Source organism: Onychomys torridus, chromosome 6 (genome assembly GCF_903995425.1).
Source record: "Onychomys torridus chromosome 6, mOncTor1.1, whole genome shotgun sequence".
Classification (NCBI taxonomy): Eukaryota; Metazoa; Chordata; class Mammalia; order Rodentia; family Cricetidae; genus Onychomys; species Onychomys torridus.
The window spans coordinates 8,164,723-8,189,548 of NC_050448.1; the positions used below are offsets into that span (position 1 = coordinate 8,164,723).

Consider the following 24,826-nt stretch of genomic DNA (forward strand, 5'->3'; position numbering starts at 1 on the left):
TACAGATGTTTACCACCACACCCAGCTCTCACATGTGACTTTGCAGCTCCTTAGAATATAAGCAATAGTATAGGAGAGCCAGAGACTCCCATTTGAGCTATCTTCCTAGGCTCAACTGTACAGAACCTTGGGCAGAGGCTGAGCTAAGGGCATCAGGGTACAAGGGAGTTTGTTAGAGAGATGTTGTGAGGAAGCAGCAGCAGAGGAAGACAGGTAGAAAGAACAGGGAAGGGAGCTCCAGGGGATCATGGGTAATACAAGCTAGCCACACAAGCAGGAAGAGGATAAACTTGCAGGGCTTGGTAGCCGCCAGTGCTTCTCCAACAGTGGCCTCTCCTAGAGGTGGTTTTCCCAGGCTCCTATGGCCCTGCTGGCCACTCCTCCCCTTTTTCCTAAGTCATCTGCTGTGTGCCAGACACAGCTTTCTACACTTAAGCTTTGAACCTCGGTGATACTTTTTTTCCTTCCCAGAGACTCTGGGCTGCCAGAGTTCTGCAGCCTGTGAGCAGACCAGACTGGAAGAATTAGTGGAGTCATCAGTGGTCAGCACCACCTTGTTGGGATGACTCAGACGTGCCAGTAACTAATGATTGAAGGAATCAGCTGACAATTGAACAACGTGACAGTGGGTGTGCTGTCACCTACCAAAGTAAAATACCCCATGTGATTCCAACATCATACATTGGATACAAAGGCACACACAGCAGGAGAAGTCAACATTTAAAATAAGTCCGTGAATGAATTCTTACTGAATCTGAGAGACACTGTAGAACCAAGCCCTTGGGCACATGGAGCTCTGGGGAAAATGAGGTCATATGTAAATGGAGAAGTAGAAATGGCGTGGATTTCAGTGGTGATGGGGGTGAGGTGGGAAGACCCAGGCACTGTGCTGACAAGGGGTTGCAGTATAGACTGTGGCCCCAGGAGCCCAGTCAAAGGTCCTGAGGATCCAGTACTGAGCTCACTCCCCTGCAGGGGTGCTGACAACAGACAGGAGAGAAGAATTTGTTACTGATGTTACTTTGGAAGGAGTCATGTTTCAATTGAAAAGCTGTGGTTCTTCCTGGAAGGGAACTTTGTCATTTTAGATTTGGTAAATCTTTGGGTAGGGATTCTAGCCTCACCTCTATATTTCCATGTTCTGAGTCACAGCTGAAGAATTTCAGGTATCAGACAGCATAGACAGATGGTGGCTTTCAGAGGACACTGTGGGAGTCTTCCATACAGCTTGGCTGGTGTCTAGAAGCACCAGGAGTAACTTCTAAAGGTGACATTCATTCACAGTGCCTACTTTTCCATTTTTATGCTTTTGGCTGGTCACGGTGGTGCTTGCCTTTAGTTCCAGCACTGGAATTGGACTGGAACTTACAACTATCCTCCTTCTTTGTCCTCCCAAGTGTTGAGATTGTAGGCATCAGCCACCACACACTGCTGGGACCTCATTTCTTTTTTCCATGAGAAAACCTTTGTGTGCTGTGCCTCCAGGTGCATCACCCTGTGGTTAGCTATAGGCTTGCTCTGACCTTGATCATTTTCCTTTAGTTCCTGCATCGCACATACTTCCTTTACTGCAGGCTCTAGTCAGTTGTTTTTACTCACACTCTTTGGAGGCCTGCCACCCATCTTCCAAATAACCACATGGAGAGTTATTCTTACTTATGAGTGCCCAGCCTTAGCTTGGCTTGCTTCTAGCCAGTTTTTCTTAAATTATTCTACCTTTTGCTTCTGGGCCTTTGCCTGTCTCTGTTCCATACACCTTTTACTTCTTACTCTGTGGCTTGCTGTATAGCTGGTGGCTGGCCCCTGGTGTCCTCTCTCCTGCTTTTCCTGTTCTTGCTCCTCCCTCTTCTCTTTTCTGCCTCTATTTATTCTCCCTGCCTGCCAGCCCACCTATTCTCCCTTTATTAGACCATCAGATGTTTTGGACAGGCAAAGTAACACAGCTTCACAGAGTTAAACAAATGCAACATAAAAAAATACAGTACATTTCTGCATCACTTAACAAATATTCCACAGCATAAGCAAATGTAACACATCTTCAACTGGTATTCCACAACAATAGGCAACCTGCCCAATCCCCTTGTACCCACTGGGAAGGGGCAGCCTATACAAAAACCCAAATGAATGCAACAAGACTCTATAGAAGACAATGTAGATTTGTCTGCGTTGTCTCTACTTATAAAGCCCATTCAAGTATGCCATGGCTAGTAGTTTTAGTAAATAATTGTTCTAGATTTAGTTTACATTTATTTACTTACGTTTTGGAGGGGGTCGTGTGAGGAGGAGGGTGTGTGATCTTTAGCTTTCAGCCCCTCACTGTAGTCTTGGCTCATGTCCTGCTGTCATTGAACACACATTTGTCCCTAAACTCGAAGTGTTCTTTTGATCCGTATCTTTCTCTGCTCTGTAGGATGACTGTGGCCCTGCTCCACTTGTTGGGATCCTTCCTACCCTCGATCAGACCCCAGCTCTTTGCAGGGGCCAAGGTCTTCCCCTGCACCCAACACTCCTCCTCCCTCCTAGCACCTACCCATTTCTCCAAGAAGGACCCTGGCTTCTGCATCCAGGAGGCTCACCAGCTCCTCTGGGAACAAATATCTGTATGCTTTCTGGTGGTGATATGTTTACACTAACACCCACTTTGCCACTCTGCTCCTCCTTTATGAAGCTCTTGAGTGTTGGATTGAATGAAGTGTCTTTGAGAGCTACTTGTGTACTGTTGGACATTATTCATTAATGATCCTTCAACCAGAGAGACTTTGAAATGAACAACAGAATATGTGGAGTATTGGATGTAGTTATTAAATTTTCTAGACTCAGTTGCCTTTATGATGGTTTATGTGAGCAAATACCACCCAACTCCATTCTTCAGTAAGGGGATCTCTGGTGCTTCTCCTGTCAACATCAGGGATTTCCTTCCAAGAATGAATGAATGAATTCTTTTTAATTGCTTGGTGTCCACACACAGAGAGGGACAATGGAAAGACTTGTTTTTGTAGTAATTACTCTCCCTCCTGGGAATCAGACCCTGTGCGAGTTAGGCAAGCGAGCATTGTGCCATTGAGCCATGTCTGTTTAGTGGTGGTCTTGAAAAGGCACAGATGCCCCAGGTGAGACATGACATCAAGATGTGAATGGTAGTTAATTCTCTTGCTTCAGCCTTGAAACCCCTGTTGTCTCCTTCCAGGTGGTTAATAGTGAAAGACTCCTTCCTGCTGTATATGAAACCAGACAGTGGGGCCATTGCCTTCGTCCTCCTTGTAGATAAAGAATTCAGAATCAAAGTGGGAAGGAAAGACACAGAAACAAAATATGGACTTCGGATCGATAATCTTTCAAGGTGGAAATTTCTAATGTTTAAAACTTATTTCTCCCCCTGTCTCTCCAAGGCCAAAATTTTCTCTTACCCATGAAAAAGGAGTAAACTGGATTTAAATGTTTGTAGTTGTTGCTTGGAGCTCCTCAATCAGAAGTAGTGGAACTTACGTGTGTGCGTGTGTGCGTGTGCGTGTGTGTGTGCGCATGTGTGCGTGTGTGCGTGTGTGTGTGTGCGCGCGCGCGCGTGTGTGTGCATGTGCGTGTGTGTGTGCGTGTGTGTGCGTGCGTGTGTGCGTGTACGTGTGCGTGTGTGCGTGTACGTGTGCGTGTGTGTGTACGTGTGCGTGTGCGTGTGTGTGTGTGTGTGTGTGTGTGTGTGTGTGTGTGCATGTGGTAGGTGCACGTGGATTAATACAAGTGCTTGCAGAGGTTAGAAGGGGACATTGGATCCCATGGAGCTGGAGAACAAAGTTGGCAACCCATCTACCAATTCGTTGAATGAATCAATTGGTAGTTTGCATTTTTAAAGTTTTATATATTTTATAAATTAATATATTTTGTTAATGAACATCTTTAGAGTGATTTGATCTGCAAAATCTTGTCTGTGTACAGATTTTGAGAAAGGTATCTTGAAAAGATATGAAATGTACATGTATTATATATTTTATTAGCAAATACATTATGTGCTGCTGTAGATTTCTTTCTGGCAGATGTAATACCCTGAAAAAGTATGTGTGTGTGTGTGTGTGTGTGTGTGTGTGTGTGTGTGTGTGTGTGTGTGTGTGTGAACACTCTCATCCATATGAATATTCATAATTTCTCTTTGCACAGTTACAACAGGCATGTATATCTCTCTTTAATATGTGTGTGCAGCCATGTGTGCCTGCATGCATGCTTGTATATGTACATGTGTGTAGGGTGAGGTGGGTTAAAACAACATGGAGCTTCCTCCTTCTCTCTAGAAGTTAACTTTCAGGATTGTTACTGAAATGCTTCCTTATCTCTACTGGCCACACCAAGTGGATCTGTTGAAATCCAGGCTTCTCCTGCCTCCTTGTCCTTTCAGCCAACAAGGCCAGCTTCTCCTTTTACTTAGGGCTCTTGATCTCTGTTTCCTCTGTCAACGCCCCTACTACAGCCTTAGCTTCTGTGTTGGCAGTTCTCTTTGCAATCCCTTCTCACATGTTTATTTTTTGCCTCCTCCCTCTTGCTCCTTCTATTATTTATTCATCCATTTATTTGTGTGTATGTTTGACTCAGTCCTTCCTTCCACTATGTGGGTCTGGGGGATCAAACTCAAGCTTGTCACGAAGCTTGATGGCAGGTGTGTCTACCCACTGAGGCATCCCACTGGCCCTCCTATTTTTAAAAAGTATTTTTTATTATTATATACACGTGTGTGTGGTGTATGTGTGAATAGGGGTGCACGAGTGCCACATCATACATGTGGAAGTCACAGGGAAACGTTGTGAAGTTGGTTCTCTCTTTACGTGGGTCCCAGGGATGGATGTCAGGTCATCAGGCTTGTCCTGCAACACTTTTGTCTCCTGAGCATCTGGCTGGCTCTCAGTCTCTTCCCCTCCTCCCTCACTGGGCTGATAGGACCATCTTCCCAGAACAGCTTTGTCCCAAGCAAGCTTGACCCCAGGTGACTTCTGAGCCCTCTTGTCCTGCTCAATCCGCCACTACACCTGTTGGGGATGCTTCTCTCCCACCCCAACCCCCTCACCTCCCTGTCCCCACAGCCCACCAGCCCTTCTGTTGGACAGTCGCTCTCCCAGGCCAGCACCCGCCTGTGAAGTATTGAGAAGGGCTGTTTGGAATCCTGTGCTCTTTTAAATAATTCATTACAGAATGTGTGCACAGGGCCCCTTCCTTGCTTTCCATGGGAACTGTTGTGTACCCCCGCCCCCGCGCCCCCAAATAATCAAACAAAAGCAGAGCTCCGCCTTCTCACTCAGCCCTGTTTCTATCAGCATGGCGTAGGGCAGCTAAAGCCAGCACCTTGTCCTTTGAACTTCAGTGGAGGTAACCTATTTTCACTCTTGGTAATAGCCAGTCACTCTGACGCTTGGGATAAAGTTTTGTTTTTTTCCTTCCTGTAATCCACCAGAATTTATCTCAATATTTTTAATTCTGTCACAACTTAAGGTAGCTTGCTCAAGTGATAGAAAAACCTAATGTAAACTGGCTTATTCCAGAGCCAATTAATTAGCCGTGTTGGGTGATTAGTTCTCACGATAAACCACACCATTAAGACACATTTCCTAGGTTTCCTTAGCTCTGGAATCTGCCTCATCCTCAGACCAGTCCCCTTCCGGCCTCAGGAAGGCTGCTCACCCCTCACAGCACACTCAGCGGGAGGGAGGGAGGGAGTGTTTTTCCATACCACTCTGTTCTTAGAGCTGCTCTCACTGGGTGGGACTGGCTTTAGTGTCCTTGTCCCCGCCCACCAGGAGGAGAGGAGTGGGGGATGCTGCTTTGTATAGCTTTGCTGGATTCCAAGGAGAAGAGACATCCGATAAGGACATGGTCAGTTGGGCAGAAGTGTGACCTCACTCTACCTTCTCCATGTCCCTCCTCATCTCCCAAGCAGTTCAAGGTCTACATCAAACACCTTCCTGTGTGTCTGCCTGCTTGAGTAAGTGGGGAACCTGACAAGGAAGTTCTGACTCAGTGAGTGTTGTGAGAAATTCTACCGCAGTGTTTTAGAAGCTTGCTTTTTCAAATGTCCATGAACTGGAAATGTCAATTAATGTTTGCTGTGTCACGTTTAATCTTTAAATATGTTTTAAGAGCTGGAACTCAGAGTAAACCCCCAACACCTGCTTTTGCTTTTCTTTAAGGACACTGATTTTGAAATGTAACAGCTACCGACATGCTCGGTGGTGGGGAGGAGCCATAGAAGAGTTCATTCAGAAGCATGGCGCTGACTTTCTCAAAGACCATCGCTTCGGTTCCTACGCTGCTGTCCATGAGAACACTTTAGCTAAATGGTGAGGTATTTTTGCTCACAGGTGTTCATCTACTGTTATAATGATTTAAATTTACCTGGAATCAGTCTCAAAACTAAACCAGTGGATTTTTACTTAAAGGTATGATCATAGGTCAGTCTTTTAAGCTTGGATTTTGAGGCTCTTTAATGGTGTGCTTACCTGCCTTTAGATTTTGAAGTTTCATTTGTTTTGTGAGATAGGATCTTGTGAAGTCCAGTTGGACCTTGAACTTGCAATGTAGCAAAAAATGACCTTGAACTCCTGATCCTCCTGCCTCACCCCCCATCACATGTGATTGCAAGCCTGCTTCACTGTGCCTAGATAGAACTCTGATTTTTAAAATCAACCTCAGGACTGAGTACATAGGGAAGTTACAGTGTTTACTTAGCATACATGAATCCCTAGTTGGATCCCCAGTACTCTATAAAATCAGGCATGATGGCACTGGTTTTTAATCCCAGCAACTGGGAATTGGAAGCCAGAGAATCATTATTTTAAGCTCATGTTTGGCTCAGTAATCAGAGGCCAGTCTAAGCTACCTGAGACCCAGTCCTAAAAAGAAAAACAAACTGTAACTTTATGTATCTCTTAAAAGTACAATGGAAGTTTAAATCATTTATGTTTTCCACCCATGGATTTGAGCTGGTCAGCTTTTAGGCTTGGCTGAAAAACCAGTATAATGAGAAGGCTCTATGAGAGTGATTGACACGCTGTGGTCTAAACAAAGAAGTCTGTGTGTGTCTCCTAACTGCCTTTCCTAAGTAACAGATGGAGGCAAAATCATGTTTTCAGTCTTGTTTCCTGTTACTCAAAGGAAAATGGTAGTAATGTGGACGAGGCAGAGCCTGTGACGTTTTGCCTTAGCCTAGGATATATTCATTTTTCTTCTTTGTCTTGTTTTATTAAAAAAAAAAAATCAAAAGAAATGAAGGAACAAAGCCTTTGTCTTCCAGGTATGTGAATGCCAAAGGCTACTTTGAAGATATTGCAAATGCAATGGAAGGCGCATCAGAAGAGATTTTTATCACAGACTGGTGGTTAGTATCTGTCCACGAAAATGTTGTCTGGAAGCATCTCTGCTTAGAAATGTGCATTGGAGAATTCCACACTATGGAAACCAACAGTAGTCATGATGGCTTGGCTAAGTCTTAACCAACTAAGTAGCAGACTCCAGCGAAAGACTTCCCAAAATTGTCACATTGGCTGCTTTTCTAATTGCTGTGACAGGAACAACATGAAGAGGAAGGGTTTGTCTTGGCTCGCAGTTTGAGGGCACAGTCTGTCATGCTGTGGGAGGTGGGCCTGGTGACAGGCATATGAAAGACTGTCACTTTGTATGCATGGTCATGAAGCAGAGGGGGACGAACACCTGTGTCCCTCTCACATTCTCCTTTGTATTCAGTCTGTGATGCTATCACGTATTTAGGACAAGTCTTCCCATTCGGTTAACCCAATCTAAAAACTCCTTCACAGAACTGCCCAGAGTTTTGTTTCTAAGGTGATTCTAGATTCTACTAGATTCTAAGTTGACAACCAATGGTAACTATTGCAAATACCTTCTTGAATGGTTTTGGAAGCAGACATGCAAATATTTGTGTTGATATGCTACCATGCAATTGTGGCTGTGGAGATGGAAAGTCCATCCTCTTTAGCTGTCTTCCCATCTCTTACTGTGTCCTTCACTCGATCCAGGGAACAGCTCCTGAACTTTCCCTCTGACACTGAGATAGTTGCTCTTGCTACTCCTGCTGAGAGGGCTAGGCCTGGGCAGCTCTTCTGGCATCCCATCAGACTTCAACCGTTCAGCCTGCTGTGAAAACCACCATGAGAGTCATGATGCTCACTTTACCAAAGTGTCTGGGAATCTCATATCTAAAGCTCACTTGAGGGACTTTGATCTGTGGAGTTGTGTTGGCTTTGTGTTTGTGGTCTGACTTCAGTTCCAGCTACCATCCATCATCATAGAACACCGAAGCCCATCACAGATGCCAACAGGGCTGAGATGGAGATGAAAATGGCCTGGACTATGATACCCTTAGGAACTAAAGTGAATTTCTAAATCTATTCTACCCTCCTTGAGAGATATGGACTTGTTTTGAAACCTGGGTTGACTGGAATTCACTGTATGGCCCAGGCTGGCTTCAACTCCTACAGTCCTCCTGCCTCAGCATCCTGAGTGCTGGGGTTACTGACCTGAGCCAGCCTGGCCTGAAATTTTGCTTCTGTCTCTGTCTTATTTCTTTCAGGTATTGTTTATGTATGAAGCTTGACAATAGCTTTCTGATTTAGTTTCTTTTAATGAATACTTTCTCAGCACTCATGAGAATAAGTCCAAAGCTCAATGACAGAAAATATCCCTAAAACTTTGGCTAAGACATGAATGAGTGAAACATTTTTCCAACTGGTGCCATATTTTCGTGCAAGAATGTAAGTAACATTCTTTGGAAGGTTCTGGACGGTCAAATTTAGACTTCCATTTAAACACCTAAGGAGCTGAAACCTACATGACTTCTCTACTTTCCGAAGGAGAATGAATTGGGTGCTGTTTGTTCCCATGGTGGCCCTGGGCCTGCACCTTATTACAACACAAATTTTGAAATGAAGCCCCCACAGTAACCTCCTCTTGGGTGAAGAGAATCCCAGTGGCTGCTTTTCCAGAGAGTGTGCAACAGGGCCTGTGGTTCTATTTATCTATCTGTCTATCTGTCTATCTATCTATCTATCTATCTATCTATCTATCTATCTATCTATCTAAATCGGTGATTCCCTCAGATGATGAACATGTTCCCCTGCACCTTTTGGGCACTTGTTCACTGTTCTAGGGCCACCCCTCCTTCCCTAGTCTCCTCCCCGTACCTCTTCCTCTCCCATGGCCCTTCTCTGGTCTCTGCAGCTCTGGAGAAGTCCTTCTGGATCCGGCTGCCTCAATCGTCCAGGGCCTTTATGCACTCTTGTTAAACAGTGCATTTTGTTCTGGCTCCGGCACTTCTGAAGAGAAATTTTCAGCGCGATGTACTATTTTCTCTGCAGTACTTTCCAGCACTCTGGTTATGATTTGGGTTTTATCTTGTTCGGTACTCTGAGGCTCATGAATTTATTGTCCTATGTCTCTAGCCAGATGTGAGAAGGTCTCACTCTTATTTCTTCAGATATAAAAAGTCCTCTTCTGAAGCTTCCAGTACTTAGGATTCCCCTTCACATCATCTCGGTCTCCAAGGCTGGCCTCACATCATCTCAGTCTCCAAGGCTGGCTTCATAGTTTTCATTATTTTCCTTCTTGGTTGTTATATTGGATAATTTCCTTTTTTCTAAATATATGTTTTATTTTGTGTGCGTGTGTAGGTTTGTGTATGTACATGTGTGCTGCAGACACCACATGTACAGGTCAAGAGGACACTGTGCAGAAGACAGCCCTCTCTTTTCACCATGTGGGTCCCAGGCCTCCAACTCAGTCATCAGGCTTGGTGGCCAGCACTTGTCCCCGCTGAGCCACCTCCCCAGCCCCAGTGCTAGATAATTTCTGGGTAGCTACCCTCATAACCTTCATTCTGGCACTGAGCTTATGAAGCTAAGTTTGGTATTTTTGTGGTGATTGTCTTTTTATTTTAGAATTTTATGATTCTCAATATCTTCTGTTTCCCTGAGGATTTTCTTCTTCTGTTCATCTTTATGTATAGTTGCATTTTTATAATATCTGATAAGGGATTAAACTAGATAATCAGGCCAGTGAGATGGCTCAGTGGGTAAAGGCACTTGCCACGCCCATGCCTGATGACCCGAGATTCAGTCTTCTGATGTCCAAATGTGCACTGGGCGGCTGCGCACGCACATGCATGCAGGCATGCACACACAAACAAATAAATAGAGATTTTAAGAACATGTGAAGTAAATAGTGATAATCTCAGCATCCACAGTACCTATTGTTGGTACTTATTTCATGCAAGTTGCTTTTTTTTTTTTTTTGTCATTGTTGCTGTTTGCCCAGTATTTTTTTTTTTTTTCAATTGTATTCTAGAAAAATTAACATGCTGATGTAAGACTTTGAGTCTTACTTAAATCTGTGGACAGTGTTTTCTTTCTTTCTTTCTTTCTTTTTTTTTTTTTTTTTTTCACTTTTTGAGACAGGGTTTCTCTGTAGCCCTGGCTGTCCTAGAACTCACCCTGTAGACCAGGCTGGCCTCAAACTCAGTTCTCACAGAATCCTACTGAGTGCTGGGATTAAAGGTGTAGGCCAGCACCACCTGGCTTCTTTTTTTTTTTTTTTTTTTTTTTTTTAACTTTTTTGAGACAGGGTTTCTCTGTGTAGTTTTGGAGCTTGTCCTGGATCTCGCTCTGTCAACCAGGCTGGCCTTGAACTCACCTGGCTCTGTCTCTCGAGTTCTGGGATTAAAGGCATTCGACACCACCTCCCTGAGAATGTTTTCTTTAGCAGGCCATGGCCTCATTTGGATTAGACAGAAAGTTCCAAGCAGCATTTGGAGTGCTTAACAATTGTTTTTAGATTTTTTTTTCATTGTGTGAGTATGAGTGTTTGCTGGCATGTGTGTATATGCACTGTGTGCTGGGGAAGAAGAGGGTGTTGGATTTCCTAGAACTGGAGTTATGGATAGCTGTTAACTATCATGTGAGTGCTGGGAATTGAACCTGGATCCTTTGCAAGAGCAACAAGTCCCCTTAACTTCCAGGCCATCTCTGCATCCTCTAGGCGTGGGGTATTAATGCCAATTTTAGCCTTTGCTCTGCTGTTGTCTGGGCTATATAATGTGCGCCACCTGGTGGTCGATCTGGGGCATGGCCACAGTCTATTAGTTCAGGACCTGGAACTCCTTAGATAAATTTTGCTGTGGTCAAATCCCCTCAGTGTCGGGACAGCTTGGGAATGAGCCAGGAGACCATAAACAGCTCCAGGGGACTGCTTTCCTGAGCTCTCCCCTCTCCACGGTGGCCCAGCTGTTTTCCAATTCCTCACGGCTTCCCTTGTTAGTACACTCTCTGGAAATGGGAGTTTTGGCTCACCCAGCCCTAACATGTGATCCTGAAACAGTGCCAGTGTAAGGAGCCCTTGGGGACTTATGTCACCCTTGGGATCAGTTCTGCTCTAACAGGAATCTTCTGTGCCTGTGGGCTCCCTGCTGTTGCCTGAGCCTCTGCAAGCAACCCTGTTCTTTCTTGTCGAGCTGGAACCAGAGTTCTCTGTGCTAATCCCATTTCCAGAACAAATGGCCAGTAAACTTAGCACTGGTTACACAAGCTTTGAATCCTTTTCTGCCCTTCACTGAGCCTTTCAATTAATGAGCATCATTTCATTTTTTCAGTAGTGTTTTGTACTGATCCACATAGAGCTCTTTATAAAATTACATGTGTATGCGAGTGTATGTGTGTGCCACAGCACCCAGGTGGAGGACAGAGGGGAACTTGCAGGGGTCAGTTATTTCCAGCACACAGGTCCTTGGGATCGAACTCAGTTGTCAGACTCAGCAGCAAGCATGAACCATTTCACCAGCTCCGGGGGGGGGGGGTGTCCGATACGTACAATTCGATAAATTCCTAAATAAGCACTTCAAGTTTTTAAAAAATATTTAAAAAATATTTTATTTATTTATTATGTATACAGTATTCTGCCTGCATGTTCTGCCTGCAGGCCAGAAGAGGGCACCAGATCTCATTACAGATGGTTGTGAGCCACCATGTGGTTGCTGGGAATTGAACTCAGGACCTTTGGAAGAGCAGTCAGTGCTCTTAACTTCTGAGCCACATCTCCAGCCCAGCACTTCAATTTTTAAAAAAATATTTATTTGTATTTTTTGTACATTGGTATTTTGCCTGCATGTGTGTCTGTGTGAGGGTGTCAGATTCCCTAGAACTGGAGTTACAGACAGGTGTGAGCTGCCTTGTGGGTACTTGAACTCAGGTCTTCTGGAAGATCAGCCAGTGCTCTGGAGCCATATCTCCAGCCTGCACATCAGATTTTTCATGTTTTTGTAAAAGGTAGATTTTTATACATTGCCTTCATATCTGGGACAGTGCTAAGTTCACTTATTAGTGATGGCAACCTTTTTCTAATTCTGTGGGGTTTTGCTCCTTACGTGACACGACCCGGGAATGAAAATGATTTAACCTCTGCATTTCAAATTAGTGTGTTTTGTATTTTGTACTCTTGTCTTATTGCATTGGGTGGAGTCACCGTAAGATGCCAAGTGGTTGTGGTAGCATTGCTACCCCGCCCCCAATAGTAAGAGAATTCAGCTCTTACAGTGATGTGACATGGGGCACATTTTAAACATGTGCTCCCTATTAAGCAAGCTCAGTTTGTATTAAAAATCATTTATGTGTATATGTGCACGTGTGTGTAGGAGGGAGTTGTTCACAGAGACTGGAGAAGGGCATTGAGATAGAGCAATAGGCAACTGTGGGTCCTCCAGGGTGGGTGCTGGGATCTGAACTGGGTACTCTTCAGCAACAGGGGGTGCTTGCCCTGAGCTGTGAGCCATCCCTTCAGCCCTGAGTGAGCTTTCTATTTGTACTTTGTTAAGAGTTTTTAATTGTGAATGAATTTTCTTTATTTCTGCATGTTTTGTTCTGGTTTTAATTTTTCTTCCTTTTTTTTTTCAGCTAATGTGAATTACACTGGTTTTCAAATTTTACTTCTTTTCTTTGGATTTTTGAGACAGGGTTTCTCTGTGTAGCTTTGCGCCTTTCCTGGAACTCGCTTTGTAGACCAGGCTGGCCTAGAACTCACAGAGATCCTCCTGGCTCTGCCTCCCAAGTGCTGGGATTAAAGGTGTGTGCCACCACTGCCCGGTGGTTTTCAAATTTTAAAAATAGTTTTCTTTTAGTTTTTAGGCAGAAAACTTTTTTATTCTTTTTATAGAATTTGAAGGTTTTATTTTCTAATATATATTTTCTCTTGAGAATTTTTTTTTTCCGAGATAGGGTTTCTCTGTAGCTTTGGATCTTGTCCTGGAACTCACTCTGTAGACCAGGCTGGCCCTCAAATCACAGAGATCCACCTGGCTCTGCCTCCCTCCCGAGTGCTGGGATTAAAGGTGTGCGCTCTTGAGAATGTTATCTATTTTTATACATTTTTACATTATACACAATGCATTTTTACTATATCCCCTCCAATTCATCTTGCCCCTCATTGTATCTAAACTCCATGGCCTCTATTTTTAATCCACTGAATCTAATCAGTGTCTATCTGTCTCTGTGTGTGCCTAGGGCTCCCCACTGGAGCTTGGCTAATTCCAGGGACCACACCCCTAAAGAAACCGGACTCTCCCCAGCAGCCAGCAGCTGCTCCTCACCCTCAGGGGGTGAGCTTTGTGTTCCTACCCATACAGGAACTTTGACTGGCTTGATATTGTGCTAGTGACCACAGCTGCTGTGAGCTCCTGCTGCACCTAGCCTGTCTGTCCAGGGGACACTTGACAGCAATCACGGCTCTTTCTGCCCACTGAAACTGTTTCTGTTTGTGATGGTTGAAACAGCGCATGCATGAGATTACCTTTAATCCTTATCTCTTACCCATCCTGCTGCTCTCCCTCATGTGGAGGACCTCTTGAAGGCCCATGTTCAGTACAGAAGGCCGTGAGATTAATCCTCCACTTCATCCTGCTCCACCAGGCCTCCCATTTTGGGGGAGACCTTATTACAGAGGAGTTACATCAGATGGAGACCTTTAGACCTTTAGACCCCAGCAAAGGGGTTGTGGGGAGTGTGACTCTGGAGGTATCCTTAGATACCTTGTGGCTGGGCTATAAGGGGTAATGAGCACAGGGGTAACTTTCACCTTCACAGAATTTAATAGTATTGGTGTCCCTGATCAGAAAGCCCCAGGTTCCACAGACACTGCCTTTGTACTTGGAAGTCAGTGTGTGCACATGAATGTGTCAGTTAGAATGCATTCGGCTTGCTGTAGCTGAATTTTAAGAGGGCTTTCTCTTTTAATGAGACACCCAAAATTAAGCAATCCTGAGATTGGGGAAATGGCCTGGAAATTTCAGGGTTCTGGTTATCCCCTTAGAATTTAGCTATGTCTATATCCCTCTAAGCACCCTTCCCCATACAGCTCCCATCTACAGCTGCAATGCGCTGTCTCCCCCCCCCCCCCCCATGTGAGTTTTGTGTGTGTGTGTATGTGTGTGTGTGTTCCATCAAGGGGGAAACTTTCTCATTAACCCTATTTACCTTGTCAAATATCTCATTGTCCAGGATCAAGTCAGCTCTAGCTGCACAAATGTAGAGTGTCTAATTCAATAGTGGAAAGTGGGTTATGACAGCAAAGAAGGGCATGGCAGAGAAATTGGGTGGATAGTCACTAATACCTCTGTGTGTGTGTGAGAGAGAGAGAGAGTGAGAGAGAGAGAGAGAGACAGAGATAGAGAGACAGAGACAGAGAGATAGAGAGACAGAGAGACAGAGACAGACAGAGAGACAGAGAGAGACAGAGACAGAGAGATAGAGAGACAGAGACAGAGAGAAAGGGTCTTATGTAGCCCAGAGGCCTCATACTCCCTATGTAGTTGAGAGTGGCTTTGAACTTGTGACTCTGCTGCCTCCACCTCCCAAATGTTGAGATTAGGGGTGTGGGTTTTGAATTGGTTTGATTGGACAGAGTTTCCTCTATGAAGCTGCTCATGGCCTTGGGGTAGAGATCATGCCTTGGTGGCATGTGGCTAAAGCTGGTCTCTGGCACAGGGAACATCATCTTTGGTTTCAATCCCTTTCCTTTTGGTTTGTGACTTCAGGTTAAGTCCAGAAATCTTCCTGAAGCGCCCAGTGGTGGAAGGCAACCGCTGGAGACTGGACTGCATCCTCAAACGGAAAGCAGTGAGTATGTCCACAGTGCTCACACAGATGTTTTGACAACCCTCACGTCAGTGTGAGGCTGGGTCATAGCTGGAGTGCTTGCTTAGCCTGCGTGAGGCACTGGCTGGGTTTTATCCAAGGAGCACAGAAAACCAGTTGTAATGACACACACTTTTAATGACAACACTTATTTTTTATAACAAAAAGAATATTCTTAGTGTTCACCCAGAATCTGTAAGTGTGCGCACACTGTAAGGAGGTAGAAGAATGATTAGGAGTTCCTCAGTTCTGATCCTATGGAAAGATGACATTTCTTTCTATCTGTCCAGCATGGCTTTGATGTGCAGTATAATCTGTTCCATTCACAAAATGGGAAACTCTGAGCCTGGGAAGTTTGCTTCACATATTCCTTAAATAGCTTGTGTGTCTGTGATGAGCTATGTAGGATGCAAATCGCCAGGGTGCTATAGCAGATGTCTTTCCAGCCCACCCCAGCCAGCTCTTACTGAAGACTCATGTTCTAGGCTGAGACCTAGCTTTACTGACCAATTTCCTATGTGGTAAAGAATCTGGAATTACCCCCCCCCCCCCACCGCCGCCATTTTTTTCTCTGTGAAGCAGCACCTCTCCTAATTCTCCTTAAGATTCCATGTCAGCAAACTTTTCTAGGCTTGGCTAGCAACCTTCACTCATACTGGGAGACCCTCCCCCATAGTGATTGTCTGGAAATTCAATTTCTTTAGGTTTTAGTCAGCATGAGCTTGTTGAATACCTCCCCATGTTTAGGAACGTGACTGATCATAAGGGCATGTATGATAAACTGTGATTCCTAAGCTGGGGAGGCGTAAAGATCTACACACATGTGCAGCTCCCCTGTGATCCACATGCGTGCAGCTCCCCTGTCCTATAAAAAGACAGTCTCAGCAGACACCCTGGTCTTCTGGCTCTTAAGATCTTTCCACCCCTTCTTCCGTGATCCTCCCTTAGCCTTAGATGTGGGTTTCATTACAGATGTAGTGCCGGTGCTGGGCTGGCACACTCGGTTGTTCTCTGTATTGTAGCCTGTTATGGCTTTCTGTAATAGCCTCCATCTGCTACAAAAGAAGCATCTTTGATGAGGGGCAAGAGTAACACTCATCTGTGCATATCAGGATAAGATGTTTAGAATGCAGCTAGACATTGTGCTGGTTTAAGAAAGTGGAAGGAGTTCTCTTCTATGTCCATGGCCTCACTAGCCATGGGTAGTTAGAACTACATGCAATTAATGATTGCTGAGAAAGGCAGAATCGGTTTTCCCTAGAGAAGAGTCCCCAATTAGTCATTCAATACCAAATGGTCAACCCTAGACACATATACAGACAAGTGACACCCAACAGCTTATGTGTGTGTGCGCGCGCTCATATAACAATAACAAAGAAAAACAATAGAGATCATACATGACATTAGAAGGAGAGTTTGGTGGCAGAGGAGGGGAATAGTGGGAGAGGTACAGTGTGTGTGATAATACGGAATTGAAGATGATCAGAGCACATCACACTAGCGTGAAATGTCAGAATGAAAAACACTTTAGTTTGTGCATTTAATAAATGCTCATAAAAGAAAAATCCATAAACATATCAAAAGAGAAAATAGCCACATTCAGGAGATGGAGGGAGAACATTAGGCAGGCCTCTCTGGAGCATCTCACAGCCTGAGGGCTTTGGGGGAACTTAGGGTGGGCAAATTCTACAGGTGCAGTAAACATTGAGAAAGCAGGGATGCTCTGTTAGAGTAAGGTGGCAGGCTTGGTTGGACTCCCACTGGGACATGGCTGCAGCTGGGTGTGGGGCTGAGAGCCAAGCCAGTGGTGTGGACTTTCTGATGAAAAGTTAGGATGCTTAGGGGATGAGGGTAGGTCAACAAAGTGGGGTTGGGATGTGGTAGTATGTTATTGGCTATTTTTTGTTATCTACAATGGCTGCCACTTAAGCAATGGCTCTGGCCACAAGGGCCACAGTCTGAGGAGATTTTGTTCCTCAGGCACTGACGCTTTCAAAGATACTAAAGGAACTTATCTAACTTTAAAGAACTCACAATTCAACAATTTAGGTGGAATTTTGCTTGTTCAGAGAGGATGAATAGCTAGTAGCTAACCTTCTCCCTTTGCTGGCATCTTCTAAAAAAAACCCCAGTGTCCTTCTCTCACCCTCCACTTAAAAAACACTTGCTACATGTGGTTCCTCCTTACCACTTCCTGCCAGCTACTTGCTGACTCAGCCTCCTGCTCAAAGGTTAATTTTATTTAATCAAAGACATCTTTGTATTGTTAATAAGAGCAGTAGAAAAAAAATGTAACACACTTTAAAATAGTATTTCCTGACATTTCCCCCCTTTTTTTCTAAATAAAAGTGAAAGGTTTTAACTTTAACATAGTAAGACTATTTACAATAAGAATTACCAAGTAAAGGTTACATTCACAATGTAATGAATTCCAGTTCATTTGTGTTTGATACATTTAAAGAAAATACTCCATAATCTATCCTATTTTAGTAAATCCAAAATTCTGTACTTAATTTACTTTCTATCATATCTAAGGAAAATTGCAACTATGTCTAGTCTTCAACTCCATCAAAGGCCCCAGGAGGATACAATATTATTTAAGTAAACAAAAAAATGCATTGCAAACAACTTCCAAAACTCTAGAAATGACAGAGACATCTGACTGCCTGGACAGTCACCCAAAGTTCCTCGGCAACATTGGGGCATTCATCTTTAGCCTACATGCCCAAAGTATCTGTCAGACTTTTCAATGAAGAAGGAAGTTTGAAGACTGTGCCACCTATGTTGGAAAAGTTTATCAGGCACTTTCCTCTGTGTCCTGCAGAATGTGTGGCAGTTTCTTCTGTGAAGCAGGAACCCTGAAGGACCATCCCACCTTGTTTTGGCAAAGTTCAGCAGTCTTTTCTATGGGTCCAGCATGTTCAAAAATTACCTTAAATTTGTGTCCTTACAAATACAAAACATATGCGATCAATAGTTGTTCCTTAGTTTATAGTAGATTCAATAATCTACCCTATTATTTAAAGTAGACTCAATAATCTACCCTTCTATCTTATCATTCCTATATCCCCCTCTTTTTTTTTCGTTTTTGAAAGAGATTCTTGAATGTAATATCATTTGTATTATTTCCACCCTTGCCAATACCAGTAATAATTAACCAACAACCCCCCAAAATGAAGGCAATCATCCATATAACACACCAAATACCATTCTCCCCACCTCTTAGGAATGTGGGTATTGTGCCCCCCAAATTACTTCCTGTTGTCTGGGGATGATAATACCCCTCAAAAACTGAAATATTGGCCAAGTCCTGAGAAAACCAACTGCAACATTTATTGTCCAGACTCTGTGTAATGGGAAAGTGCAGAGCTTATCTGGAATCTTGGCTAAAGTATCCTATGAGGCTGGACCAAGCAACTTTAGAGTAGTCCAGAAAGCCAAGTGGTAGTGGCACACACCTTTAATCCCAGCACTGGGGAGGCAGAGTCAGGTGGATCTCTGTGAGTTCGAGGCCAGCCTGGGCTACAGAGTGAGTTCCAGGAAAGGCTCCAAAGCTACACAGAAAAACCCTGTCTCAAAAAAACGAAAGAAAGAAAAAAAGAAGTAGAGTTGTCCAGAGCAGTTTGTAGTCTGATACTGATCTTTGGGTAGTGCTTGTCCCTTAATGGCATCACCCAGTCCCTATAGAATCCTTATTGTGGGACCCCATCTTCTGTTAGAGAAGTCAAAGGTCACTGTTATGAATGGTTATGGTTCACTGCTAAAAACCCAAACATTTTAAATGTCATATATAGAATAGTCATAATTTATAACTAATATTTACATTTACGGAATTTTTTAAATACTTAAAGCCAAAGGCTTATGAAATTATTGGCAATAGAAAAGTCGCTAAATTTTGGTTTTCTTCTGTCCCACATCAGGTTGCTCTTCCGAAAAGACATACATTTTGGATTTTCCTTTAACAAACATGCTTGGGTTTAGAGAAGGAGAGAGCCATGCTCCAACCCTAAAGCTTGCTTTAAATTTTAATTAAATTGGGACTATAAAAGACCATTTCCCTTTTATAGATGTAAGACAACAAAAACAAGTATTTAGGAAGACGTAGGAAATTGTATCCTGTTGGAAATATACCATTTGGCCAGTTTGACTCTTAGCTACCTCCTCACCAGGAAGGCTCTCCTGTTCAAATCTGTTCTTTACCAGTCTTGATGGCATCCATAGCTTCTCTTCTCCTGTGGAAACAAAAGCAGAACCTTTCTCCCAACATAACATATAGCCTGGTTTCCATTCTGAGTTTAATACATCTTTAAAATATAGAGGTTGATTTAATTCATCAGTTTTCTCCTATTATCTAATGTCTCTGTAGCTGTTGTTCCTTTTTCGTTAGCACTTAAGAAATTTAGAGTTAATAAAACATTGTACAATCTACTCTGGGAGGTCTTTGTTATTACCTTCTGTTTATTAATCATTTCTTTTAAAGTTTGACTAGACCTTTCTATAACTGCTTGTTCTGTGGGGTTGTGTGGTATACCTGTAATATGCTATATGTTATAATATTTTTAAAAAGTTTCATTTTACTAGACAGATATGCTGGAGCATTGCCAGTCTTAATTTGTACAGGTATCCCAATAATGGGCATTGCTTATAATAATTAGAAGCTTCTGTGTAATTACAGAATCAGCCTTTTCAGAACTCAAAGCTGTTGCTCATTGAAACCTTGAATATATATCTATGGTATGGTATACATATTTTAATGTTCTAAATTCTGCAAAATGATACACATCCATTTGCCAAATTTCATTTCTTTGAGTAGCCTTTGGGTTACTTCCTGCAGGTAGAGTTTAGTTATATAAAGAACAAGTAGGATATTTTCTTATAATTTCCTTGGCTTGTTGCCAAGTGATGGAAAATTCCTTTTTTAAACCCTTGTTATTGACATTTTTTAAAATTAAACTCTGAGATCCCCAGCACATTTCTTATTAATAACTGTTCAATTTCATTATTATCTTGTGCTAAAGGGCCTAGCAGACCTGTATGGGATCTGGTATGTGTTATATATAGGATGATTCCTATTCCTGACTATTTCCTGTAATTATATAAATAACAAAGTGAATTCTGACTTATCAAGAGTAAGTTCAGTGGTTTTAATATGTAAAACAACTCTTTATGAATACTGAGTCAGTAATTATATTAAAAGGTTCTGAAAAGTCTAATAATATTATGAGAATAGCATTTAATTCTGATTTCTGAACTGAATCATAAGGGCTTTGAGCCACTTTACTTATTTTTTGCTGATACTTAACCTGATTTATCTGCATCAGTATAAAAGATAGGGGCTCCAGAAATTGGGGTACCTTTTACTATATGAGGTGAAATCTAATTAGTTTTTTTAATTATAAACTGAAATTGCCTGGTTTTTTTTGATAATTGCTACTTATCTCTCCTAAAAAATTACTGCAACTCTGTTGGGTCCATTCCTGTCAACTGACGAAGTCTTAATTTTCTTTTAGAATAAGCTCAGAGACCTTTTCCACATATGTTAATTTTTACCCTGTTTGTATGGTAAAAAAAAATATCCACTCTAAGGTAATATTTTCCCTCTACATTAAAATCCCTGTTGGGGAATGCTTAGAGGGTAAAATAATCAGAATGCAATCAAGCTCTGGATCCAAACAATCCACATGTGCATCCTATAATTCCTTTTCCACCAAAGCAAATTCTCTCTCAGCCAGCTGATAATTTCTTGGACTATTTAAGTCCTTGTCACCTTTAAATTACTCAGTTCTTGATTTGTTACTCCAGTAGTGGGCCATAGCTAGGAATGTCTTCCAGCAATTTTTGAAAATAATTTAGAGTCTGCAATTGATTTCTCTTGATTTGTATCTTTTGGGGTTGAATTCTTTGTAAACCTATTTTATATCCTAAGCAATTAATAGAATCTCCTCTTTGTATTTTTTCAAAAGCAATTTGTAATCCCCAGTAAGGCAAAATTTTCTTTATGTTTTCAAACATTTTCTCTAAAGTATCTACATTTGAATCAGCTAGTAAAATATCATCCATATAATGGTAAATTATAGATTGAGGAAATTGTACATGAATTATTTCCAATGGCTATCTAACAAAATATTGGCACAGAGTGGGGCTGTTTAATATCCTTTTTGGAGAATCTTCCATTGATATTTCTTAATGGGCTGATAATTATTTTAAGTAAGCACCATAAAGGAAAATTTTTCTCTATCTTTTTCTTATAAAGGTATAGTGAAGAAACAGTCTTTTAAATCAATAATTATAAATAATAGGTCATTCTTTAGGTAATAGAGAAGGCTCCAGGTTGTAAGGATTGCATTGGCTGAGTCACCTTATTAATAGCTCTTAGGTCTGTTATCATTCTCCATTTTCTTAGATTTTTTAAAATAACAAATGCAGGAGAATTACAGGGACTGGTTGATTCTCCAACATGTTGAACACTTAACTGCTCCTGTACCAGGTGTTCTGAGGCCTGTAACTTTTTTGATGTCAAAGGTCATTGTTCCACCCAAACAGGTTTGTCAGTTAACCATTTTAAAGGTAGGGCTGTTGGTACCTTTGAAATACCAACAGCTGTAGTGCCTTGCTTATGTATAGCTTGAATGATCTGTGACTGTCCTTGATAGTATCTTTTGATATTTCTCTCAGAAGCATTCTATATTTTATAGTTTGTCTGAGATTGGGGGGAATGTTAAAATGATTATTCCATTGCTGTAGTAAATCATGCTCCCATAAATTCATTGCTATTTTAGCTGCACATGGCCTTATTTTTCCTCTCTGTCCTTCCGGCCCCATGCATTCAACCCATCTTACACTGTTTTACTTGAGATAAACTGCCAGTTCCTAAAAGCTGAACATTTACCTCTTGAGGAGGCCAACCTGGATTCCATGATTTTGGTGCAATTATTGTTACATCTGCACCTGTGTCTATCAAACCCTCCATTTCTATGCCATTTATTCATGTTTTTAACTTTGGTCTTTTCATTTATAGAAATTTGCTAAAATATTTGCTTTATGGTTTCTCCTGAAAATTTTGTTTTATTTTCTAAAGCTGTTCTGGCATCTGAATCAGTTTGCCTTTTAATGACAGGCAGTAAATCATTTAATTGTTTTGTGGAGGATTTTCCCCAATGCTGGTAGGCAATAATTGAACTACATTTGATATTGATATTGAAACTGCAGGGTGTTTCTCAATGGCAAAGGGTTACCTGCCTGTCCTTTGTTGATCTACAATGCCAGCCTTTGCCATACCTTCTGCATACTCCAGAAGGCTGGGGCCTTCTGTTTGAATTTTTTCTAGAATAAACATTGCTTCTTGGAGCACCTTGCCTACACTCCCTCTTCAAATGACCTTGTCTACTGCAATTGAAACACCTAACATTTTTGTTTTTCTTCATATATTTAGAAAGCAGTACTCCTATCCAAGTATCATCTTTAGAGATATATGAGCCAATATCAACTGTATTTCTGATCCATTCTTCTATGGGTACTGATCTTGCTCTTAAAGGCCTAATCACCATTTTATATGCTGCATTAGCATTTGAAAAGCCAAAGTTTCAATTAATATTTGTCTAGCATCTGGATCACATATCATTCTATTTGCAGCTGATATTAATCTGTTTAAAAAAAAATCAATGAAAGCTTCTTTTGGGCTTTGTATAATTTTAATAAGTGATTCAGTCCTCTTTCCTGATTCTTCAGCTCTGTCCCAAGCATTCAAAGCTGCTATACAACATAGAATCAGGGTGTTATTATCCAACATATACTGTCTTTGCAGATCAGCATACTGACCCTCACCAAGAATTTGATCTTGGGAAATTTTATGACCTCTAACCCTACCTGATTGTATATCTGATTGTATATTTAGATTAATATCTAAATCTAAATAACTCACAATTCAACAATTAAGGTAGAATTCCACTTGCTCAGAGAGGATGAATTGCAAGTAGCTAACCTTGTCCCTTTTCTGGCATCGTTAAAAAAAAAACCCTCATCCTTCTCTCAGCCCCTACTTAAAACACTCCTGCTACACACGGTTCCTCCTTACCACCTCCTGCCAGCTACTTGCTTACTCGGCCTTCTGCTCACAGGTTAATTTTATGTGATCAATCACATCTTGGAATTGATAACAAAAGCAGTAGGAAAAAATGCAATACATTTAAAAATAATATTCCCCAATAGTAGTGAGAGATAGTAGAGGGAATGTGGATTCAGAGAGCTGAAGTCCCCTCCCTCCTTCCCTTGCTCCCCCCTCTCCCTTCCTCCTTCCTTCTCTCCCTCCCTTACCCTCCCTCTCATCCCTTGACTGCCTTCCTTCTTTCCTCTTTCTTCCTCCCCTTCCCTTCTTCTCTCCTCTCTCCTTCATTCTCTACTTCCTTCCCTTCTCTCCCTATCCCTTCCTCCTCTCCTTCCTTCTATACCCCTCCTCCCCTCCTCTCTTTCCTTTCCTCCCTCCCCCTTCCTCCTTCTCTCCTTCTTTCCCTCCCTTCCTCCCCTCCCCCTTCTCTCCTTCCTTCCTTCCCTCCCCTATCCCTCTATCTCTTCCTTGACTTTCCTCCTTTCTGTCTCCTCCTCTTTCCTTCCTTTCTGAACTAGAGAAGAAGCCCAGGTTGTTAGCTGTCTATCCACAAGCTGCATCCCCAACCCTAGAGAGGTCCATTTGAGATGACCAGAGTACGAGGGGTCTGGATTTTTTGGCAACTTTCAATAATCCAGAAACACCCTGCAGTTTCAATATCAATATCAAATAATACAAGAAAAGTAGCAAATGTTGACCAGGGCTCAGGAGAAAGATCCTGCAAGCCAGGCCCTCTACCACTTGTTGCCTGTTACCTGACATGCATTTGTCCTCGGCCTTTTCCATCACTGGAATGGTTTCTCATAGCTTTCGACCCACAAACCCTGCTGCGGTCTCTAGTGAATACCATAGTGAACAAACATTACAGCTTGATGATAGTGTTGTGTTTTCAGATTAGATGCTTTCTGTAGCTTGTAATCTTAAATTGTGGGTAATGATATGTTTTAAATTCCCGAAAAACAGTGATGCTATGAAGGGTTAATGGCTCCATGGCACATTTGGTGAAGTGCTCTCCTTCATCTCTCTGCACTGAATTTGTACTTTGCTCATAAAATTTTTAACATTTGGACCATTCCTATGTCATGTATACATGAATATTGCTTCTTATGCATAATTTAGCTTCTGAAAGCCACATGCTAAATTAAAAAAGAATAGGGTGTGACATCATATTTATTTATTTATTTATTTAGGCAGGGTTTCTCTGTGTAACAGTCCTAGCTGTCCTGGAACTCACTTTATAAACCAGGCTGGTCTCGAACTCATAGAGATCCACCTGCCTCTGCCTCCCAAGGGCTGGGATTAAAGAGGTGTGCCACCACTGCCCAGCTATTTTTGAATTAGTGTGTCACAGAGATCCATAAGGTTGATTAAAATGATGTAGCAGGAATCTTAACAGGTCTTATTAATAAGAACAAACCAAAGGCCAGTTATTGGGGTGAATGCTGGAAGATCAGAGAAGCAGAACAAGACACAGCTAGCTCACTTTGCTAGTTCCTCAGGTGATCCTTTTTCCTCAGGCTGGAAGCTTCTGAGTCCTCCTCCACATGAATCTCAGCTGAAC

General features: G+C 42.3%; 1 protein-coding gene across 7 annotated transcripts in view; it reads left to right on the top strand.

Moving 5' to 3' along the window:
• The window catches only part of Pld1 (phospholipase D1), a 223,393-nt gene that overhangs the window by 105,696 nt on the left and 92,871 nt on the right, over positions 1-24,826 (top strand). For all 7 annotated transcript variants that reach the window (XM_036190361.1, XM_036190362.1, XM_036190357.1 and 4 more), the window contains 4 exons: positions 3,188-3,340; positions 6,165-6,314; positions 7,268-7,351; positions 15,062-15,143. In XM_036190361.1, coding sequence (XP_036046254.1) covers positions 3,188-3,340; positions 6,165-6,314; positions 7,268-7,351; positions 15,062-15,143 — 469 coding nt within the window. The remainder of the gene's footprint in view (positions 1-3,187; positions 3,341-6,164; positions 6,315-7,267; positions 7,352-15,061; positions 15,144-24,826) is intronic.